This window comes from Lissotriton vulgaris, chromosome 2_1 (genome assembly GCF_964263255.1).
Source record: "Lissotriton vulgaris chromosome 2_1, aLisVul1.2, whole genome shotgun sequence".
Classification (NCBI taxonomy): domain Eukaryota; kingdom Metazoa; phylum Chordata; class Amphibia; order Caudata; family Salamandridae; genus Lissotriton; species Lissotriton vulgaris.
The window spans coordinates 392,844,253-392,865,582 of NC_141687.1; the positions used below are offsets into that span (position 1 = coordinate 392,844,253).

At 47.9% G+C, this 21,330-nt stretch overlaps 1 protein-coding gene across 1 annotated transcript in view; it reads left to right on the forward strand.

Moving 5' to 3' along the window:
- The window catches only part of LOC147730437 (caspase-8-like), a 199,637-nt gene extending 179,326 nt beyond the window's left edge, over nt 1–20,311 (forward strand). The window contains exons 10-11 of the mRNA XM_086955249.1: nt 18,365–18,866; nt 19,971–20,311. Coding sequence (XP_086811375.1) covers nt 18,365–18,866; nt 19,971–20,106 — 638 coding nt within the window. The 3' untranslated portion in view covers nt 20,107–20,311. The remainder of the gene's footprint in view (nt 1–18,364; nt 18,867–19,970) is intronic.
- Nucleotides 20,312–21,330: the final 1,019 nt, after the last annotated feature.

Below are 21,330 nucleotides of genomic sequence, written 5' to 3' on the forward strand. Positions count from 1 at the left end.
GGGGGACTGTGCAGACGTAAGAATAAATGGTTGAGCATACTTAAACCAGTGTCCGTGTATAATTGTAGTGGGACACTACAAGGAGCTCGGGGTCCCCCGCACCATTGGGGCTGCGGGGCCTTACGTTACGCCGCTGGTGCTGCTAACTCATTGCTTGGTGGGATAGAGGAGTCACAGGGTGGGTTACGAGAAGCCCTCATAGTTTTTAGTTTATCTATTTGTGACATTTCAATATATTAGGTGTGACACTTTGAGGGACATTTGATAGCAAGTACAACAAAGCAGTTATGGCCATGCTGGTATTTGATCGTCGGAAATGACCCCCTTTGTTAAATATCATGGGTCTGAAACTGCTTATGCAAGTTTCCTAACCTATCCCTTTTCTAACGTGTTTTGAGCGGCCAGGCATCTAGTTTCCAACCAAATGTCATTTCCACTATGTACCTCTAGGCCCTGTGCTGGTGAAAGAGTGTTACCAGGACGGACAGTAGTTGACAGTGCAACCGGTCCAAAATAAAAATGCACCGCAGCAGCAGTAACTGACTGCTTGCTATAGTGAACCCCAACATTTGCAGATGTAGACCATTCACAACGTTTTCTTCCCATCTTCCTTCTTGCTTCTTACGATTTCTTGCTCGCACTCTCTTCTCTATCTTTCTTCTCCCACCCAGTTTCTCCTTCTTTCTTTTCTTGGCTTGTTTGCCAATGTTTGGCTCTGTCTACTAGACAACAGTTGTTTTGTAGGATGTCAGGTAGTCTGAGTGACAATATTTTGCGTGCTTACTCTGTGCTACTCTGCATCCAGACAAGTCGAACCTTAGGAGATATTTTCTTTATTTCATCATTCGGCAGCTCACCTGCAAAAGCAGACTAGAGTTCATTGAGTAATGAGAGTACCAGCAGCTCTGCTGCCATTGCTACTGGACCACAACTTTCTGATGCAGAGCGCCAGGCATCACTGCTGCAAGCTCCAAAACCATGACATCATCATGAAGCGGTATTCTATTCTATTATTTATGAATGTTCCAAGATGGAAGATCAGTGTGAATATTTACTTTTTATTTTTGTTTATTGAAGCACATGCCCCCCACATTACTTCTGTTTTTCTTTATTTCTGTCTTTACTTATTTTACTATAATCTTGCACTGCAAAGAAAAGCATAAAGAAAAGCACAACCTGTTTTTTAGAAGACAAGTGGGGCTTTATTTATGCCAAGACTCTTCCCCACAAAAGTTCACAAAGAAGAAAGTCACATAGTCTGCAGTGCTGGCCCTAGTGTGGCTGATGAAAGATTAGATGACTCCCGGGGATATTCAGGCTTCAATGTTTCTTACTTCAAGAGCTTTGATTTACACAAGGGGACCGATGCTCGATACACCTGTGTCTCCGATGCCACCATCCGTCGAAACTCTGCTTGTACGTGAGTCAAGAAGATTACACTTAAGCCCCGATAAGGAGTATTGTGGAATCTTATACGGAGATTCCCAGCAGTTGGTATTACAGTTACCTGCCGGAATCTACTCATGGAATCCCTGCTTTTATGATTTAAATCCCTTGCAATGGGGAATAACTGTGCAGACCCGGAATTATCGAACGGTGTTCCCAATGGTAGTAAATGTGTGCAGGAGTCATGTGCAGGGGAGGGCAGTGGATGGAATGTAAAGATGTCACCTGACAGGGGGTATCTTTACTATGGGTCGTTGGAGGCGTGGAAAACGGGCTTGTGCTGCCCTGCAGCCAAAATCAAGTCTAGTGTTTCTGCACCTGTTACATCAGGGGCTGGAACACCAGATGCCGTATCATTCTGTAGAGCAGAATTCCATTCTGGAATTCCGACCTGCATATTTTATAATCCGGACCTTTGTCCTTTATGATCTCATATTAATTGAATCATGTTCTTATGAATTCACTACTCCTCTTACATACTTGTTGATTTTTCGCAAAAACAGTATGTTTAAGAAACTTATGCATTTACAAAATGTAACACGAAAGATGGGTTTAATGTATTCTATATCAAATAGGAAAAAACATTTAACATCATTTAAAGACTAGATTTAGTTAAATGGAGTACATGACCACAGCAAATTGCTACATCAATTCAGAACTTCCAATGTAGACACAACTTTTCTGTATCCCTCTCGCCAGTCTCACGAGTTTACTCAGGGTTTCTCAAAAACTGAACTTGTCTGCTTCTGCCACAATCCTGGGGAAAATTGTCATGTAAACCTTTGGGGGCAAATTTAAAAAAAATGCATGACACGCCGTGCAGCTTCCAAAGAGGCTGCGCTGCATTGCCTGACAGGGAGAGAGTAGGAGGGCACTATATTTACAGAGATACCTTTCCCTTGCGCCGGCACTGACTTCAGTTGCCGTGTGTCAGACACACAACTTAGCGCTAGGTTGTGTGCCTGAGTTTAGCATAGGTTTTGTACAGAAAGTGTACCATCCGCATCACGACCAACACCGACGACACCCTCACAACCGCCGAACACCTGCACTTCCAGATCCACACCGACCCCAAGACCACCCTCAGAGGCACCCTCATCTACAGACCCCCGGGACCTCGCACAAAATTCAGCTAAGACATCGCCGACTTCATCAGCCCGCACGCCCTCCCCTCCGCTGACTACATCCTCCTCGGGGACCTCAACTTCGACTTGGAGAACAACAACGACCGCAACACCGCCACCCTGCTGGACAACCTCTCCAACCTCGGTCTCAAGCAGCTGGTGACCATCCCCACCCACTACGCTGGACACACACTCGATGCCGTCTTCTCATCCAGCAAGGACATCGTCTTCAGCCACGCCACCGGACTCCACTGGACGGACCACAGTTGCGTCCACTTCAGCTTCAGAAGAACCACAATCCACCACCACCAACAACAGTTTGCACGCAGAAGCTGGAACAAGATCACAGCCGACCAGTTCGCCGCATCCCTGAGCCAGCACCCACCAGCTCAGCGAACCCCAGCCAGGCCGCCAACAACCTCACGAAGTGGATCACCAACTGCGCAGACGACCTCGCCCCAATGAGGACCCCTCCCAGCAGACCCGGCAGCAAGAAAGCACCCTGGTTCACCGACGAACTCAAGAGCTCCAAGAAGAACTGCCGAGCCCTCGAGAAAGCAGGGCGCAAAGACCCGACACCAGACAACATGACCACCCTCAAGCTCGCCACCCGAAAACACCACCAACTGATACACGCCACCAAGAAAACCGCATTCAAGGCACTACTGGACAACAACGCACACAACTGCAAGGAACTCTTCAACATCGTCAAAGAGCTCTCCAACCCAAACGCCGGAAACAACGACATCACCCCTTCTCAAGACCTCTGCAACTCCCTCGCCTCCTACTTCCACAACAAGATCGCAGACATACACAACAGCTTCAGCACACAACCGACGCACCCCACGACTGCACCAACGCCCCCCACCACCACCGTCTGCGCCTGGACCCCGATCAGCACCGAAGACACCATCCGTACTATGAACTCCATCCACTCCAGATCTCCAACCGACTTCTGCCCTCACCACGTCTTCAACAAAGCCGACGCTGTCATCGCACCCCATCTGCAGGACATCATCAACACCTCCTTTGACACCGCCACCTTCCCAGAGAGCTGGAAGCATGCCGAACTCATCGCTCTACTGAAGAAACCATCAGCGGTCCCCACAAAACTCAAAAACTACCGCCCCATATCGCTCCTCCCGTTTCCGGCCAAAGTCATCGAGAAGACTGTCAACAAGCAGATGGCCGCCTTTCTCGAGACAAACGGATCCCTCGACCTCTCGCAGTCTGGCTTCCGGGCCAACCACAGCACCGTAACCGCCCTCATCGCAGCCACGGACGACATCCGAGCCTTGCTGGACAATGGGGAAACAGCGGCCCTCATCCTCCTGGACCTCTCCGCGGCGTTCGACACTGTCTGCCACCGCACCCTAGTGCAGCGCCTCAGCAACGTCGGAATCCAGGAGAAGGCACTAGAATGGATCATCTCCTTCCTCGCCGGAAGGACACAGAGAGTCAGCCTACCCCCGTTCAGATCAGAAGCCACCGAAGTCATCTGCGGCGTTCCTCAAGGCTCCTCGCTCAGCCCCACCCTCTTCAATGTCTGCATGAGCCCCCTGGCGGCCATCGCACGCCAACGCAACCTCAACATCATCTCCTACGCCGACGACACCCAGCTGATCCTCTCCCTCACCAACGACCCCGCCACCGCCAGAACCAACCTACACGAAGGGATGAAAGACGTAGCCAAGTGGATGATGAACAGCCGCCTGAAACTGAACTCAGACAAGACGGAAGTTCTCATCCTGGGCTCCTCGCCCTCCGCCTGGGACGACTCGTGGTGGCCCCCCGCCCTGGGCAGCGCACCCAAACCAACAGACCACGCACGCAACCTGGGCTTCATCCTGGACTCCTCCCTCTCCTTGACCAGACAAGTCAACGCCGTCTCCTCGTCTTGCGTCAACATCCTACGCATGCTACACAAGATCTTCCGGTGGATCCCCACCGAGACCAGGAAGATGGTCACCCAGGCCCTCGTCACCAGCCGACTGGACTACGGCAACGCCCTCTACGCCGGTACCACCGCCAAGCTCTAGAAGAGGCTCCAGCGGATCCAGAACGCCTCAGCAAGACTCATCCTCGACATCCCCCGACACAGCCACATCTCCGGACACCTGAGAGACTGCACTGGCTCCCGGTCAACAAGAGAATCACCTTCTGTCTCCTCGCCAACGCACACAAAGCGCTACACAACCAAGGCCCAGGATACCTCAACAGTCGCCTCAACTTCTACACTCCCACTCGCCAGCTTCGATCGACCAGCCACGCCCTCGCCGCCGTCCCCCGCATCCGAAGAGCCACCACAGGAGGTAGGTCCTTCTCCTTCCTGGCCGCCAAGACCTGGAACTCCCTCCCGACCCACCTCCGCCTGACCCAAGACCACCTCGCCTTCAGAAAGCAGCTCAAGACCTGGCTGTTCGAGCAGTAGCGGACCCCCCTCCCCCAAGCACCTTGAGACCCTCCGGGTGAGTAGTGCGCTATATAAATGTTTTGATTGATTGATTGATACCATGGCACAAGTCCTATAAAAGGAAGTGGGGGACTAACCAAGTTAGGCAATATGCAAGGGACAACATGGCACGTGCCATCACAGTGCATGACATCATGACACGTGACATCACATGTGGCATTACCGTCAGTGAACTCGGGCAACCCAGTGTCCCTCAGAGCCTGGGTAAGATTGAGTTTGCTACAATAGGTTCTGACGGGTGTAACAATTGCTATGTGTCACAAGAGAACTGATCACTATAGGCACTTCAAAGTTCAAAGATAATTTGATTATACTATTCAATCTAGGACACACCAAACACAAACACGATAAATAGGTTTAAGACTTTAAACATCCTTTGATTGCTGCATGGAATATAAGGCTGTTGTACAGCGATCGTAAAGGACAAAATATAATATTAATAACAAAGTAACACAACATGTAATGTGGCAGTGCAATATATATATATATAAACAACATGTAACTATTACCAAAATTAAAGAACAAAATGGCAAAAAGAAGTTAATGAAACTATCTGTCCAGTTGTTACATAAACATTTCAGCTAGCCCCTGTGTTTTTATTCACAACGATTACAAGGGTGTAGTGGCTCCCGATGAGGTATTAATGGGCGTCAAAGTTTCGACCCTGGATGTATGTGTTATTGGTAAAACATCATGCGGGTCTTCCTCAGGACTGTGTTGTGTCCTGCCAACAGCCTAAGTGAGTACAAAAATAGGCCCATGTTAGAAGGTGTGTCATTGGGATAGTTGTGGAAAAGGGGGAGTCAGTAATTGGACTCCTCGTTGTTGATAGAAGCAAATTGTTTAATTCTTCGTGGTCATTGGTCAAGGAATCCTACAGGGCAGCGCTGCACGAGTGTGTGTCGTGAAAGGTGAGTAAATCATGACTATTAGGACAGGACAAATTGAATCAGGTTCATGTCCAGCTTCTCAACTAATTCGACTCATAGTGGTAGAACTCACCCTGACGTGTTCCGGAAGGGTAACACTATTCTTTATGGTGATTGCTTGGTTGACCGTTTTCAAGTTGAAAGGTTCTCTGTTGAAAAATAATGTGTGATCAGTGATACTGTTTAAGATTAATGGATCATTGCTAGAATTACAGGCAGCCTTGAAAGAAACTCTCCTTGTTAATTGCAGTTCAGTCCTTGTTCTTATTACAGAGTGACCTGAAAAAATTGTAAAATAGGACTTAAATGAGATGATTCCGAACCAACTCATGTTGGTGGAATTGGTGGGTAATCGGATTGGTTATATGTTTGGCTCAACTTGTCGGCTTTGCGATTGAAGACAGCGCGCCGACAGCCGTCTGCTTATTAAGCTGAGCAAGACGTCCGCTGCGTCAAAATGCCAGGTATGCGTGACACATCACGTTTCATGGCGTTACTGCTAAGGTACCGAGTACGTCATGTATGGAACAATGTGGTGTCGGTGCAAAGTGAATGTAGGCATGTGGTTACGAGGGGTAAACCACAACCTATTGCATAGTTTAATTGCCATGATGGAGTGTGGCACAGTGAAAGTGGGCTTGTGGTGTATCACACCCGTGCAAGAACTGTAATATAGTTTTCTGTGCATCAAATTGTAGAAGGATTGAATGTGGCCAGGTTGAGGCAGCTAGACCCTGAACCACCCTGATTATAGGGTTGAGTGCCTGTAGGAAGTGGCTTAAATGATTCAATGAATCTCTAAGCTCATTTTGTGTACGCTGTTATGTGCCTGATTTCCTGGATGTAAAATGGGAATTCCTCAAGTGCAGGGCTGGACTGGCCGTTGCAGGACCCGGGCGTTTCCCCGGTGGGCCACCAGGTTGGGTGCCGGTAATGAGCCCTTGGGGGCCGTTTTTGTTACCGGGGTCCGCAATATGGGCCGAGCAGTTTGCCAAGGCCGTTTTTCTTTCCCAGTCCGGCCCTACTCAAGTGGAGACATGGTGCAATATCATAACCTCCATTGTTAAAAGAGTAACATCATATGCGAACCACTCAATCTATTGAGTCCTGCAGGCATGTGTTACAATATTGTTCTTTTTGCTTCTGATTAAACAGACATGGCTACATTGCTGTGACAATTTGAGTGGGTGTCCTAACAACATTTGTGACATCCGTGACATCCTGTCTGCAGATTGATAAACATATTATTGCATTTGTGGATATGGATGTGGATAATGTGACATCCTAACTCAGAACATACAGTTGTGACATGAATGTGTTGTTTGTGATTCGACAAATATGGCTAGATTGCAGTGGGAATGCGATTCGGAGTCCTAAAAACATTTGTAAAGTCAGTGAAATCCTGTCTAACGATTCTCAATTTTTAAATACATTGTAATATTTGTTCCGGATTGAAGCAGTGACATCTTAACACAGAACATACAATTGAGTGACATCCTTTCAGAATATATTCAGAATATATTAACTCAGTAAGACAAGAGTGCCAGCATAGACATAGTTATTGTTGAAATAACACTTGGGTGGGTCTGGAAGGTTAGAATGGGTGATGAGGCGCCCTGACAATTGGTAGCATGTGATCAGAGACCCAGAAGTGCTATCTGTCTATTGATCTCTTCAGAATCATTCAGACCATTTGCAACTGTATCTTAGGTATGTATCCATCTGCACTCGCTTGTGGTAAGTCTGGTTTGTAAGTCCCCTCCTCTAGGACTCTGTTTGATTTTCTCCGGAATCCCCCAATTAATGTCCTTAGCATTATGGCCTTCAGACTGGAAGTGATCACCCAAGGGGGCACGCAGTGTCTTGCAATGAATCCTGCTACAGTGCTGTAGGATCCTTGCTTTGACTTCTTGTGTGGTTTCATGTCACATGGGCATGCAATCACATATATCACTCCTGTCGAGTTGCACCTAGTGTGGTGTCTCAAAGTGTAAGCGCGTTCTTTATACCTGAATTACTTTCTTTCCACTGTGAGGTCACCTGCTTTTCAACGACCACATTTGAAGTGACTTACCAGTGGTGGTCAATTCAATTGGGATCGGAGGTCTGGAGTAAGTGTACTGTCCAGAAATGCACTCACTACAGAATCTGACGTTTTTGCCTTCCTTAAAGGCAAACAAAGTTTTTCAGGCATGTTGATATCGGGACCCTACTAGGTTCCGAAACTTGTTAATGACCTTCTTGATGTCATTGCTTCTTGGATTAAAGGTAGTGAAGCAAACTAATCTTTCTGTCACCATGTTTCTTTGTTTGACTTCTATCAGGGTTTCTCAAGGGCAATACCATGCTCTTTTTCTGGCCTTTATGAGGTGAGGAGTCCCTTCGGATAACCCCTGTCTCGCTATTTGGTCAATAATATGTCCGTTTCGTTCAAGAAATCTGATCTATGTGTACAATTTCTTCTCAGCCTAAGAAATTGACCATACAGCAAATTGTCACGTAGATTTCTTGGGTACTACGAATTGTATAGAAGGAGTGTATTTCTTTCCGTGGGTTTTCTAAACGGAGTAGTGAATATCTTGTTCTCGTCTATTTTGAGTGAGAGGTCAAAAAAGTGTATAGTCTCTCTGTCGTATGACATGGTCAATTTTATATCAGGTGACCTGCCATTAACCAGAATGAAAAGTCTAATAGACTTAAACCTTCACCAGTCCAAATCAATAACACATTGTCAATGTAGCATTTCCACAATGAGATGTTGTCCAAAAAGGGGTTGGTCAGATTGTAAATGTGTTCATCCACATACTTATCCATAAACAAATTCGCTAAGTTAGGTGCAAAGCTAGCTCCCATGGCTACTGTCTTCTGTTAGAAAAATAATTATTTTTGAAAAATAAAATAGTTTTATTCATAGCTATCTCTAATAAGTCGACTGTGAATTCTGTGGGAACCCAGCATGTCTGTTCACTTTTGTTGAGAACCTCACGGACAACTTCAAGGGCCTGGTCCTACGGTATACTTGTGTACTTCAGTTTTTTCCTTTTCCACGTGCAACGCGGATCCGAATCGTGCTCTTGGCCTGTTTTGGGCCTTTCTCTGCGCTTGTTGCGAGTGTGTGGGAACAGTGTGCGATTGTCATTGGGCTTTAAGACGTGCTCGTCTTGTGCAAGCCAGATGTCGGCGATGGATCCTCACCCCATCTGCATGTGGTGTTTGGGGGAATACCACTACTCCACTGATTGTGAGGCATGTCAGCAGATGAAACCGAAGTCCCGGCGTCGTCACCACGTCCCGCCCCTGCGGAGGGTTTCATGAATAGTCGTTTCTGTCTTCCACATTGGCCTTCCCCCAGGCCGCAAGAGCGTCGCTCACCTGTCGGTAAGTGTTGCAGTTTGATCCGGGGGGTGGCTCCCGGCCTGTTGGGGGCGTGGGCTCTCCACAAGTGATGTGGCCCCGCGTGTCATCCCCCTATCTGCCGTTTTGCGGTGTGGGGGTGTCTAGAGCCCATATGGAATTATATGCAGGGACTTCGCAGGCCTTGCTGGCTCCTCCTCCACCTCATTCCCCACCTGGGACGTCTGCGGATCCCTTGCCTTGTACGGGGCCCTCCGTGGCGTCACCGGTGGCTGCGGGCCCGGCGCTGACTGGCTCGAATCCAGGTTTGGAGGATATAGTGCGTTGGGGTGCAGCCCTTAGAGGGTCCCTCCTTCGGACCACAGCGCCTCTGCTTTGCCGCAAACTCCTGCGGGAGTCCCTGTGGTGTTGCAGGAGGTTGCCGGGGCTCGGGTCGCACCCCAGAGTCCCTCTCGGCACTCGGGACAGGCGGTGGCCTCGTCCAAGGCTGAGGTGGCGCCGCTTAGGCGCCGGCGGCCGCTGGCCCTGGTGGCATCACAGGGGCTGGCGGAGGGCCCTCCTTGCCCCGTCACGGGCAAAGGCTGGGGGGAGACCCCTCGTCCTTCTCCATGTCCCTCTCGTCCCTTCACGCATGCGGCTATCTCGTCGCAGGTCGGGTCGGCGCCTTTCCAGCGCCGCTCCTTTGTTGCCCCGGCTCTGGCCCAGCCCCGGTCTCCTGCGCCGTGCACTGTGGTGGAGGTTGTCCTGGAGTCTCCTTTGGTGTCAGATGACGATATCCTGCCTCAGATTGCGGACTCTACACGTTCAGGCCGACGTCGGGTAATTGACTCGTCTTTGGACGCCTCCTCTTCTCCTGAGGTTCGGGGCTTGCTGGTTTCTTCCTCGCTAGAGGCGGGCCGCCGCGTCGTGGCTTTTTTCCCAGACGTTGTCTAAGGACGGCTCCTCGCTGTCACTGCGGCCGCGGTCTTCGCCGGAGGCACCGCAGGTCCCTCACTCCTCGATCCCTCTTCCTCCTTTCCAGTCCTGGCCTTTCCTTTCTCTGGTTGGCTTGGGGGACGGCGGCCTTAGCTTGCAGCAGTCGCCTACTGAGGAGTTGCTTTCTCCTCCATGGGGCCCTACGGAGGCGGATTCTGCCTTTGCACACGCTGTTTCCATGGCTGTGGGGATTTTGAGCATGGGTGATCCGGCTGCACATTTCCCAGCGGATCATTTTCTGGAGGTCCTCCATCAGGGTTCTGGTGGTAGGGAGCTGCTGCTCCCCTTCAAGGGTTCGCTCCATTCTTCTCTTTTGGGGGCTTGGGGCCGCCCCGCCACAGGGGACCCGGTGCTCCAACACCTTCTGCACCACCACCAACCGGCGCCGCATGATCCTGTGTGTCTTTCTCTTCATTCTTCTACCAGGGGCCCTCTTTTGCAGAATGCCTTCCCCTCTTTGCCGCGGCTGTTGTCTCCCCGGCGCGGGAGGCCCATTGGCTTCATTCCTGGGGGCGCAATATGTTCGCTTCCACCAGTGCGACTCTGAGGGCCCTTAACACTCTGTGTGTTTTGGCTAGGGCCACTTCTGCCTTGTGGGACTCGGCGGAGTCCCTTATGTCTGCAGCTTCTCAGGAGGGTGCCTGCGTTGATCTGCGGCACCATGTGTTGGATGGCCGGGAGCTGGCGGTGTATATTCTTCGCTCCACTCTGGACATCTCGGAGGGCTTGGTCGGTCCATGGCTTCTTTGGTGGTCGCACTCCGTCGGCATGCCTGGCTTCGGGACAGTGTGTTCCCAGAGAACGTTCGTGAACGGCTGGTGGACCTTCCTTTCGATAGTGCTCTTTTGTTCCATGCCCCTGCAGACTCGGCTGTTCAGAGGTTCTTGGCAGGGATTTGGGAGTTGATCTTGATTATGTGAGGTGTTCCCCTGTTGGGGCGGGTCTCCCCCTGTGTGTTCTGTATGATACTGTGCACTCAGGTTCCTTGGTTAGGGCCCTGATGCTGTTGGCTGCTGGTCGGCCCTTTTTGGGATTGTGATTTTTTGGCTTTTGCTGAGCCATGTTGGCCCTGAGATTGGCCTTCTGTTGTTGTTCTTGGCTGCTTGGCAAGCCATCTGCGGGTTCTCCGCAGGTCCTTTCTGTTTTTTCCTCTGCTGCTGAAAGTTTTTCCTAAGAGGCTTCCCATTCTCGGGACGTCACTTGCCCTAAGTGGGGTTCTGGTAGTGGTTATATAGCTCTGTCATGTGCTGGGGAGGTGTGGTCACCTTCGGGCCTCTGCTCTCCGTGGCGTTACGGTATGTCGCTGGTGCGTTCCTCTTGCTGAGGGTTTTGAAATGGCTCACGCTGTGCCCCGAGCTGCCCTTCTCCGGGGTAGCTGCGTTATTGGCCTGTTATGGCTTGCTGTCGGCGGTCTGGTGTCGTAGCTCTGCCTGGTTCCGCTTCTTGTGCGTGGGCCGTGTGTGTGGACCTCTCCTTTGAGGGGTGTCCGGGGCCTTCTTGGTCTTCCTGGCCTCAGTCTTCGGCTGGCATCTGGCTTGTCCTGGGTGCACTGTTCCGTGCGTTGTCCGCAACCAACTGTGCCTGTGGTCCCGACCTGCTATTCCTTGTATCTCTGTGCCTTCTGGCTCTTGGCGGGATGGTTGTCCTTGCCTTGTCTGTTGTTTGCTGCTTGGGTATGTTGACCATCTTCCGATGGGCCTGTCTTCAGTTCTCCCTTCCCTCCTGGGGTGGCGGTGGTTCTGGAGTTTCACGAGTTTCTTGTGCCTCCTCTGGTACTGTCTGTCCCTGTGGGGTGTCGGGCGGTTTCCCCTGGGCGGCCTCGGGCTTCCCGTCTGCTATGCCTGCCTTATTGCTGAAGGCAAAGTTCTGTCTTGTCGATTGCCTTCTCTCTACCTCTTCTCCTTGGAGTCTCTAGGTTGCTCTTCTTCCTAGGTGCCCCTCTTCATTACTGGGGCCTTGGGCTCCTGGTGGAGATTCATGATACCTTGTATGGGTGTGGGGCGCTTCTGCCTCCTTTAGTCTTGCCCTTGTTACTCCTGCTGCTTGACGGCGGGCTGCCTCTCTTCTTGTCTTCCCGCATCCCCTCTGGGGTTGGGGGTCTTCTGGGTGCAGGGGTTCCCCTTGCCTGGGGGGACAGGTTTCTGTCCCTGTCAGTTGGCCTCGTCCCATGTGGACTCCCTATTGTGTCCAGGCTGATGGGGTCCTCTCGCAGACCTTCTTCCCCTTTGGGTATGGCTAGGGTTTCTATTCTACGTTAAGGAATGTGCGGCTAGTAATCTCTATCAGATGTACGAGTTACTTACCTACGGTAATGATGTCGCTGGTAGAGACTATTCTAGCTGCAGATTCCTTCAAGACCCGCCCTTCCTTCCCGTTCTACGAGGACCTTTGGCTTGGTCTTCTGCACTTGCCTCCCTGTGGGTGGCTATGTCTTCTGTGACTGTATTCTTTCGCTCTTTTTTGGCAGAATGCTTCTGTGCACTTACGCTCTGGTTGCTCCAGGTTGGGGCTACCTTCAACCCCCCCCCCCCCCCCCCCCCCTTCCCTCTTCCCTCTTTCAGTGCCTCTGGGTTGGGGTCTTGTGGCCGAGCCTCTGCCCTTGTTCCTTATGGGGGATGTCACATTCTGCACTGGGGCTGTTCTGGGGTTTGTCATTCCTTTTTGTCCCGGACTGGTTCCCCTTCATTGTTATTGATTGGGGTTGTAGTCCTGCTACATGTTATCAGAACATTTCTTCATATGTTCTTTGTCTCTAGGGGGTGGCTATTTCCGTACTGGCAGGGTTGCTGATCAGGGAGGTGCTCTGTTCTTATTCTTTTCGCTGCCCTTAGGTGCTGCAGTGTCTGGCACTGCCCCTTATCTATGTTTCTGCTCTTTTGCACGCTGTTCCTATACTGTTCCCATACTGTCACAGTTTTGTCTGATTGCTCCGCGTTGTGACGCGGAAAAGTTCTCAGAAGAAAACTGACGTAGGCGCGACTGGGTGGGACTTATGTGACCTCGCTGACATCGGGTAGCGGACAACGTCAGGGCGGACTCGCGTGATGCCATCCCTTCCGGCGCGCAGGGATGCTGGGCAAAAAGTTTCCGGATCCAGTCTCATGCTTGGGGATAATTCTACGTTAAGGAATATGTGGCTAGAATCGTCTCTACCAAATACATCGTTACCGAAGGTAAGTAACTTATACTTCTTGACCAGTTATATGACTTCCATTGTGTCCCTTAGGTAAGACCTGGTCTTCTCAACCCATGGTTTCAGAAATGTGTCTATGTACATGTAGAGTGGTTCTAAAATGGAACCACATCCAGAAACAATGGGTCTCCCTAGTGGATGTTCGAGGTCCTTATGTACTTTGGGGAGAGTAAATATTGTGGTTAGACATGGATTGGTTTTTTTGAGGTATTGGAATTCGGGTTCGCTTAGGAAACCTTCATCTCTGCCTTTCTGGGTTAGCTAGTGGATCAATTTGGCAATCTTCTCAGTGGAGTCCTTGTTGACCCTCCAATAACTATCCTGGGCTCCAAGTTGTTTCTGTGATTTAGTCGGTGGTATTTTGTATCACAATAGTTTCCGCCTTGTCTGTGGCTTTGATGAAAATCTCTCTGTTGTTATGCAGTGTAGTGAGACTTTTTTTTTCTTCCTTTGTGCTATTGCACTTGATGTATTCCCGGTCCTGAAAAAATCCATTACTTCTTTAACAACTATTTGTTCAAAGGCGAAGATTTTTTGTGCCCCATTTTTTGGGCCCCATGTACCTCAACAACCGCATCGCATTCTACACACCCACATACCAGCTCCGCTCCGCCAGCTTCGCGCTTGCCACCGTCCCGCGTATTCGCAGAGCCAACGCCGGAGGAAGACCCTTCTCCTACCAGGCAGCCAAGACATGGAACTCCCTCCCCACCCACCTCTGGCTGACACAGGACCATCTCACCTTCAGGAAGCAACTCAAGACCTGGCTGTTCGAGCAGTAGCGCCACCCCCCTCAGCGCCTTGAGACCCTAACGGGTGAGTACTGCGCTCTACAAATTCCTTGATTGATTGATTGATTGTGTGACAAGATAGTGGCTGTCGTTTGTGATACGGGAATGGATTATCCCTGAAGAAATATTTAAGCCGTATTTTTCTGAAGAATTGTTGTAACTCAATTATGGTGTTAAATGTATTTGGAGCAGATGTGGGGATAAAAGAAAGCCCCTTTGTTAAAATGCTTTTTTTTCAGATTTGGTAAGTGTTTAGGGATATGTCTATTATTGGATCTGCTGGTCCATGCCTTGTTATGTCTAACCTGACATCTAGTTCTGGTAAAGACGCAGGTTCTTTCATCATTTGGATGTGTCCTGGTTCCCTTACTACCATCTGTAGGTCTGTCTCTGGGTGTGGATCTACCCGTAGTTCTCTTGTGGGTAGAATCGCACCCTTGTGTTCCTTTTCTGCATGTTTTGGCCTCTGTTTCACCCTCTTGTTCTGCCCCAGTTCTGTTCTTGACCTCGAACTCTGTGGGTCCCCCATGGATTGTCCCCTAAAACAGAGGACCTAATGTTTTGATAGGCAGTGCCTTGATTGTATATGCGACTACTGTTACTGGGCCCAGGCCTGTCTTAATCACTGTCTGACCTACTCCCAACTGAAGAATCAGAAGAGGTGGTGAACCTTCTTGGTCCTTGTCTGCTTTTATTTGTGAAGAAGCCCTGACTATCTTGTTGATAGAAGTCATAATTTCTCACCTTCAAGGACACAAACTCATGCAGTGCTGTCCTGTAGGATTCCTTGACCCGGAGAATTAAACAATTTGCTTCTATCAACCATGGTGAGTCCAATAACTGACTCTCTCTTTTCCACGACTATCTCAAAGACACATCTTCTAACGTGGGCCCATTTTTATACCCACTTTGGCTGTTGGCAGGACACAACACAGTCCTGAGGAAGACCCACATGATGTTTTACCAATAACACATGCATTCAGGGTCGAAACGTTGACGCCCATTAATATCACGTACGGAGCCACTACACTCTTGTAATTGTTGTGAGTAAAAACACAGGGCCTAGCTGGAACGTTTATGTAACGACTGGACTGATAGCTTCATTAACGTCTTTTTGCCATTTTGTTCTTTAATTTTAGTAATAGTTACACGTTGTAAATATATATGTTTCACTGCGACATTACATTTGGTGTTACTTTGTTATGATTATTATTTTTTGTCCTTTACAATCACTGTCCAACAGCCTTATATTCCATGCAGCAATGAATGGATATATAAAGTCTTAAACCTATTTATTGTGTTTTGTTTTGTGTGTCCCAGATTGATCAGTATAATCAAATTTTGCGTCGGAGTTGTGCCCAAAAAAGTGCCGCAACCCTGACGCAAAATCTGGCCTCAACTAATACATTTATGTTTTTTAAAACCCTGACACAAAGAAATTGCAACAATGAGAAACATGGTAGTTATTTTCTGCTTAATTTGCTGCAATGTCTGAATTTTGAAATATGTTATAGGATTAAGGAACCTGCTGCAGAGAGCTTTGTGTGCCCAGTAAATCTCAGGGAATAGTAATAAGGGTAAGATAACTCTGCTGGCGAGATCTTTGTTTTGTTTTGTTCGAGATATGAATCAAAGTAGTATAGAAGGTTAATGTGTTTACTGCAAAGCACATCATGTAACATCCAGATTACAGATTTTTATTTTATATAGATAGGTAAGTGGGTTACTACTTTCAACACAGACGTCCTTTTGCTACTTGCAGTTCATAAAGTGTAATCTTTCTAATATAGCGCAGTGAGCTATGAAGAGCAAGCAACTCCTGCATCTTGTAACCCTCATGGAGTTACGTAACACAGCCTGTATATTGATTTACATACTTTGTCAATGTACAATGTGTATGTTTCGTAAAGTGCTCTGGCATCCTGTATTGGGATGAGTAGTGCTATAAAAGAAATAAAATAGTACTATATAAATTGTTATTTGTGTAAATGTTGGGACAGACAAACACATATGGCATTCTTACAGTGCATGTACTTATATACAGGAACTGAAAAAATACAAAAGTGTGCCATTCTTAGCAGTGATAACAAGCTGTGTGCTTTTGTTTCCCCTCCGTTGCATTTAAGTGTGAGTTTCCAGACCGTGTCCAGTCAGGATACTTGATCTAAAGGAGGCCTGATGGCCCCTTAACTTTGGCCTTTATCTCTAGCCCAGCTGGAGGTGGAAGGAAAAAAGCCCTCTTCCCAGCCTGCACTTTGCTACTGGGAATGGAAGGCAGACAACATGCAGGGGCTGCTGAACGTGTTCCGGTGTCTGAAAATTACACAGGGACAAGTTCGGCATATTTCTGTGGGGCTCAACTGCTTGGCAGGGTGGAAGGCTTCCTCCCTGTGAAAATATTGGGTGGATTCTGTGTACCCGTGTGTACCCCCGACTTCTGCCCTGAAGTTTACCCTTCATGAACAAAATACTATGCCTAGACAAGTTCAAACACGTTTCCCACTTTGTATGTGTGCTGCACAGTGCAGCAAGCATGCAAAGTAGGAAAAGAACAGAAAAATGAAAGATTCTCCTTTTAACGCCTCCTTTCAAATGGCGTTACCATTTGGTGCTAAACCCTGTCTGCAGTTGTTTGTAGATAGGTTTTTGCATTAAAAGGCTTGGGCGTCTGCATTGGGAATTCCTATGTACCACCCATGTAACGCCCCCATGGCGCTAAGTGACACAACGCAGTGTTTCGTGCTGCTTTGTGTTACTTTCAGGGTACTTTAACAGCGCATAAAAAGTTTTGCAGTGGAAAGTAAGTTAGTAAAGAAAATATTTTGAGCGGGTTAGTGGCACTTTTGTGACACAAACCCAGCACAAAATGTTTGAAAAACGACCCTTTGGTATTTGAGCAGATTTGGGTAACCGCAGATTAATATTTCCTGACAGATGCACTAATTTTATCATCAAGTCATATCTCACCATGTTGATGCATGGGAAAACCTAGCACAAAACTCTAGGGGCCCGATGTAGGTGGCCAATACCGGTCAGAAACGGCCGAATTCGGCCGTTTCCGACCGGTATTTGGCCTTTTGAGATGTAGGGGACCTTTTTTTGTACGATTCGGTATTTTACCAATTCGGTAAAATTACCGAATTTGAAAAATACCGAATCGGTAAGTTTACCGAGTTTTAAAATTCGGGATGTAGGTGGGACTACTTTCAGTCCCACAGGCCCTTCAGATTCGGTATTTTAACACCCAATCCAATTGGGTGTTAAAATACCGAATCCAGGTGTGCATGCATGCACACCTATGCCATGTGACAGACAGACATGCCCTTAGGGCATGTCTGTGTGCCACATGGCACACAAGCCAGTATTGGGGGTGCTAGAGGGTGTCAAAGTGACACCCCCTGCACCCTTGCAGAAATCGGTAATTACCGAATCGGTAAATACCGATTCGGTAATGCACATTGATTCCTATGGGCTTCAAGGCCCATAGGAATCAATGGGGGATACCGATTCGGTATTTACAGAATCGGTAAATACCGAATCTTACAGATTCGGTATTTACCGATTCTGAAATACCCACATCTCCCCCTCTCCAATTTACCACTTCTTAAATACCGAATCGGTATGATTCGGTATTTAAGAAGTGGTAAATTGGAGTTTACCTACATCGGGCCCTAGATGGCTTATTTACAAAAACTGAACAAAATTACTGAATTAGTATTTGTCCAATGTACTAATCATGTGGTGTGGGGCACATTTACTAATCCCACGAAGGTCCCTGTTTATCTGTCAGCATGTACATTATCCCAACATGGCAGGCGCTCTAGACATCATCTGCTCGTGTTCAATGGATGAACATATGGAGCGCATTTAGTTCAACCAATCAGAAATAAAGTAGGAATTGTACTGTTAATGTCTAACCTTAAATTAGCCCTGTTTGCATGCTCCTAGGAAGCCTAGGAGCATGCACACGGGACAGTGTGAGTAGCTTTCACTCTTGATGTAGACTACAAGTTATGATGCGATTAGTTGAACAAATAAGTCTGACACTCCATCTCTATTTTATTTTATTTACTTTCTAGCTGCCCTTTCCCATGTCTTTTCACTGCTTCATTTCAAGATCGAAGAGTCTAAAGACCTGACTGCTGAGCAACTACAGAAGGTGGTGCAGTCATACGGAACTATGGACCACAACCAGAGTGACTGCTTTGTCTGCTGCGTCCTTTCCCATGGAGATACAGGCACCATCCTTGGTACTGATGGACAGCAAGTTGCCATTCGAGAACTGACTGTCTGCTTCACTGCTCGGAACTGTCGCTCTCTGGCAGGTAAACCCAAGGTCTTCTTCATCCAGGCTTGCCAAGGTGAGTCATATCATCGTGGAGTGATGCTGGAGGCGGACAGCACGTGCCCAGCATCTCAGTATGACACCGACGCGAACACGCCAACCGAGTGCATTCCAGACGAGGCAGATTTCTTGGTGGGCATGGCAACCATGAAGGATTATCTTTCCTACAGGAGCCCAACTGAAGGAACCTGGTACATTCAGTCGCTCTGCCAGCATCTGAATATGAGCTGCCCCAGGTACGTGCGCTGTGACTTTCCTACAGCTTGGTCTTACCAGCAGTGATTTTGTAAGCTAATTTAAAGCTATAGTACTTCAAATATGTTCATTTGCATTATTTATGAGAAGTAGTAAATACAATCACAGTAGAGGAAAGTGTTCTCCCATCAGTTCTAAAGTGAGCTTGTAGACCTGTTGGTTTTCTTGAGGTCCCTAAAGTCTAACCTTCCAGAGCCTCAGCCTGGGAGTGAATAGCCCCGGTAGTGACATATGCGCCAAATAGCAGATTGGAGACACTGTCACACCTGTGCCCTAGTGCACCCTAAATGGTTTGCATCCAGAACAAAGAGGGATAGTACGCCTTATTATGCACAATTGTGCTATCCCCAATGCCGGTGCAAACTCTGTCAGATCGTACCTTATGCAAGGGAGAGCGTCTAAGTGAAAGATGGAGGTCCTGTTTGAAACTGCAGCTCCATCTTCCACTGTGAGAAGACATGGCCTCCCTTTGAACAAAGGCATGGATTCCCATACACCCTGGAGCAGTGTGTATCAGCCTATACGGGGATACCTGGCTGTCCCTGGGACCCTCTAATTCCCCTCTCATGCAGGTGCCCGGACCTCTTTTCAGGGGCACAATTCATGCGCCACCCAAAAGTTTCTTTGCCCTTGCGCCCACATCCATAATATGGCGAGGGCACAAAGGTAAATTGGTCCCCCCGTTTGCAAGGTGCAATGCACCCCTAGAAAACACAGGAACACCACTCGGGATCGCACAAAGGCACATTTCACACCAATGCAATCCATATTACAGAAGAGGCCATACAAATACACTAGAGCTGCCGCAGGGAAGCAAAAAGCAGGCATAAACAACAACATATGAGGCTGAGCTAGAAGACCTGGTAAACCCACACCTACATCCAAACTATCTACTACCTCCATGGTCTTTTATGGAGCAACATGCCTGAGTTGGAATTCCAGGCCTGAAATGGCAAAAATTCACAAAAAAACAAGTAGCTTATTTTAATATATATTTTTTTTTTATCAAGGATAAATGAAAAAATTGTATCATAAATTGCAAGCTGTGATTAAATGGGTCTCTCAATTCTTTCTTTGTTTCCCAGAGGGGATGACATTCTCACCATACTGACAAGAGTCAACCAGGAAGTCAGCGGCAAGTATGACGAGAAGAACCAGGGGAAGCAGATGCCGCAGCCGAGTTTCACTCTCAGGAAAAGACTCATCTTTCCAATGAACTAGCACAAGCCCTGGGCAAATGAATGTGTCAATGGGCCCAGGGTGAGCTGGAATCAGCATCTATTCAAAATTGTGTTCTCTCTGCAAAAAGAAGTCATGGTGACAAGAGACAACCTGACATGGCCTCCTATTATTGGCTCTCAGTGTTATTGAACTGCTCAAATGTTTTAGTGATTTTAATAAATAAACCAGATAAACTACCTTAAAACGTCAAATATTCTTATTTAATAGTATATCTTCTTTTTTATGTAGGGCGGTGTTCAAACCATGATATTTCCAAGCACAGATGTAAATAATACCAGTTTACTGGTACTCATTTCATCCGTAATGGAAAGACAAAATAAAAGGTCAAGTTCGCTGCTCTGCACTGCAATCCTGTGTTCTAAGGTTTACACCTGGACCGTAGCAGAAGGCATACTATTTCACTGTACTGTGGTTCCAGATCATGTCAGCTAAAGCAATGTAAATAGGGTCCCCAAAATACTAGGCTACTTTAACACGCAAGATCCTTGTGTGATATGTAGGAGTCACCTTAATGCAGCTATCCTCCTGACATGTACACTTAGGTGGAAATATGGAAGTCGGATTGTTTAGGCTGCTGTGTGTCAGACGTAGGTAAGCTATAAAAAGATATCCTGGTGTTATAATTTTCTTGTTTTTTAAAATCAATCAATGTAAATTGAAAACAACAAAGCAGTGGGTAGTATCCGATATACATGTTTGTCATACATTTTCCACTGGACATATTCAAACTCATCCTAAAATATAGGTACAGTGCAAAATTACGCCTATGCACACCCCAAAAAACAATCCCTACCACCCACCTCCTGCCCAGCTAGCCAAGCACAATTGCCAGTGATAATCACAGAAGAAAGATCTGATAGTAAATATATACCAGAAGCACTTTCGCGGTTATAACTGAAGTGTATTCATCAGGAGTTTCCTCCTGTGAACATGGCTATAGATTTCCCGGAGGGCGATCGTCCATTTTTGCCCCCAAAGCCAACAGAACAATGTCTTAGTCCATCGCTGGTGCAAATTGTGATTCCTGCGTTAAAGGGCGTAAGTCCATTTAAACATGTCAGGTAACAGTCTCCTCCGGGCCGGAGTTGTCAAGTTTGATATGGTGTGGACCCTTCTTTGCCTCCACTTTGCTGCCGTGGCCAGGTGCTTGAGAGGTCGGTTAGATCAGGATGGTCACCTCTTCTAAAGCCGGTATCTTGATAC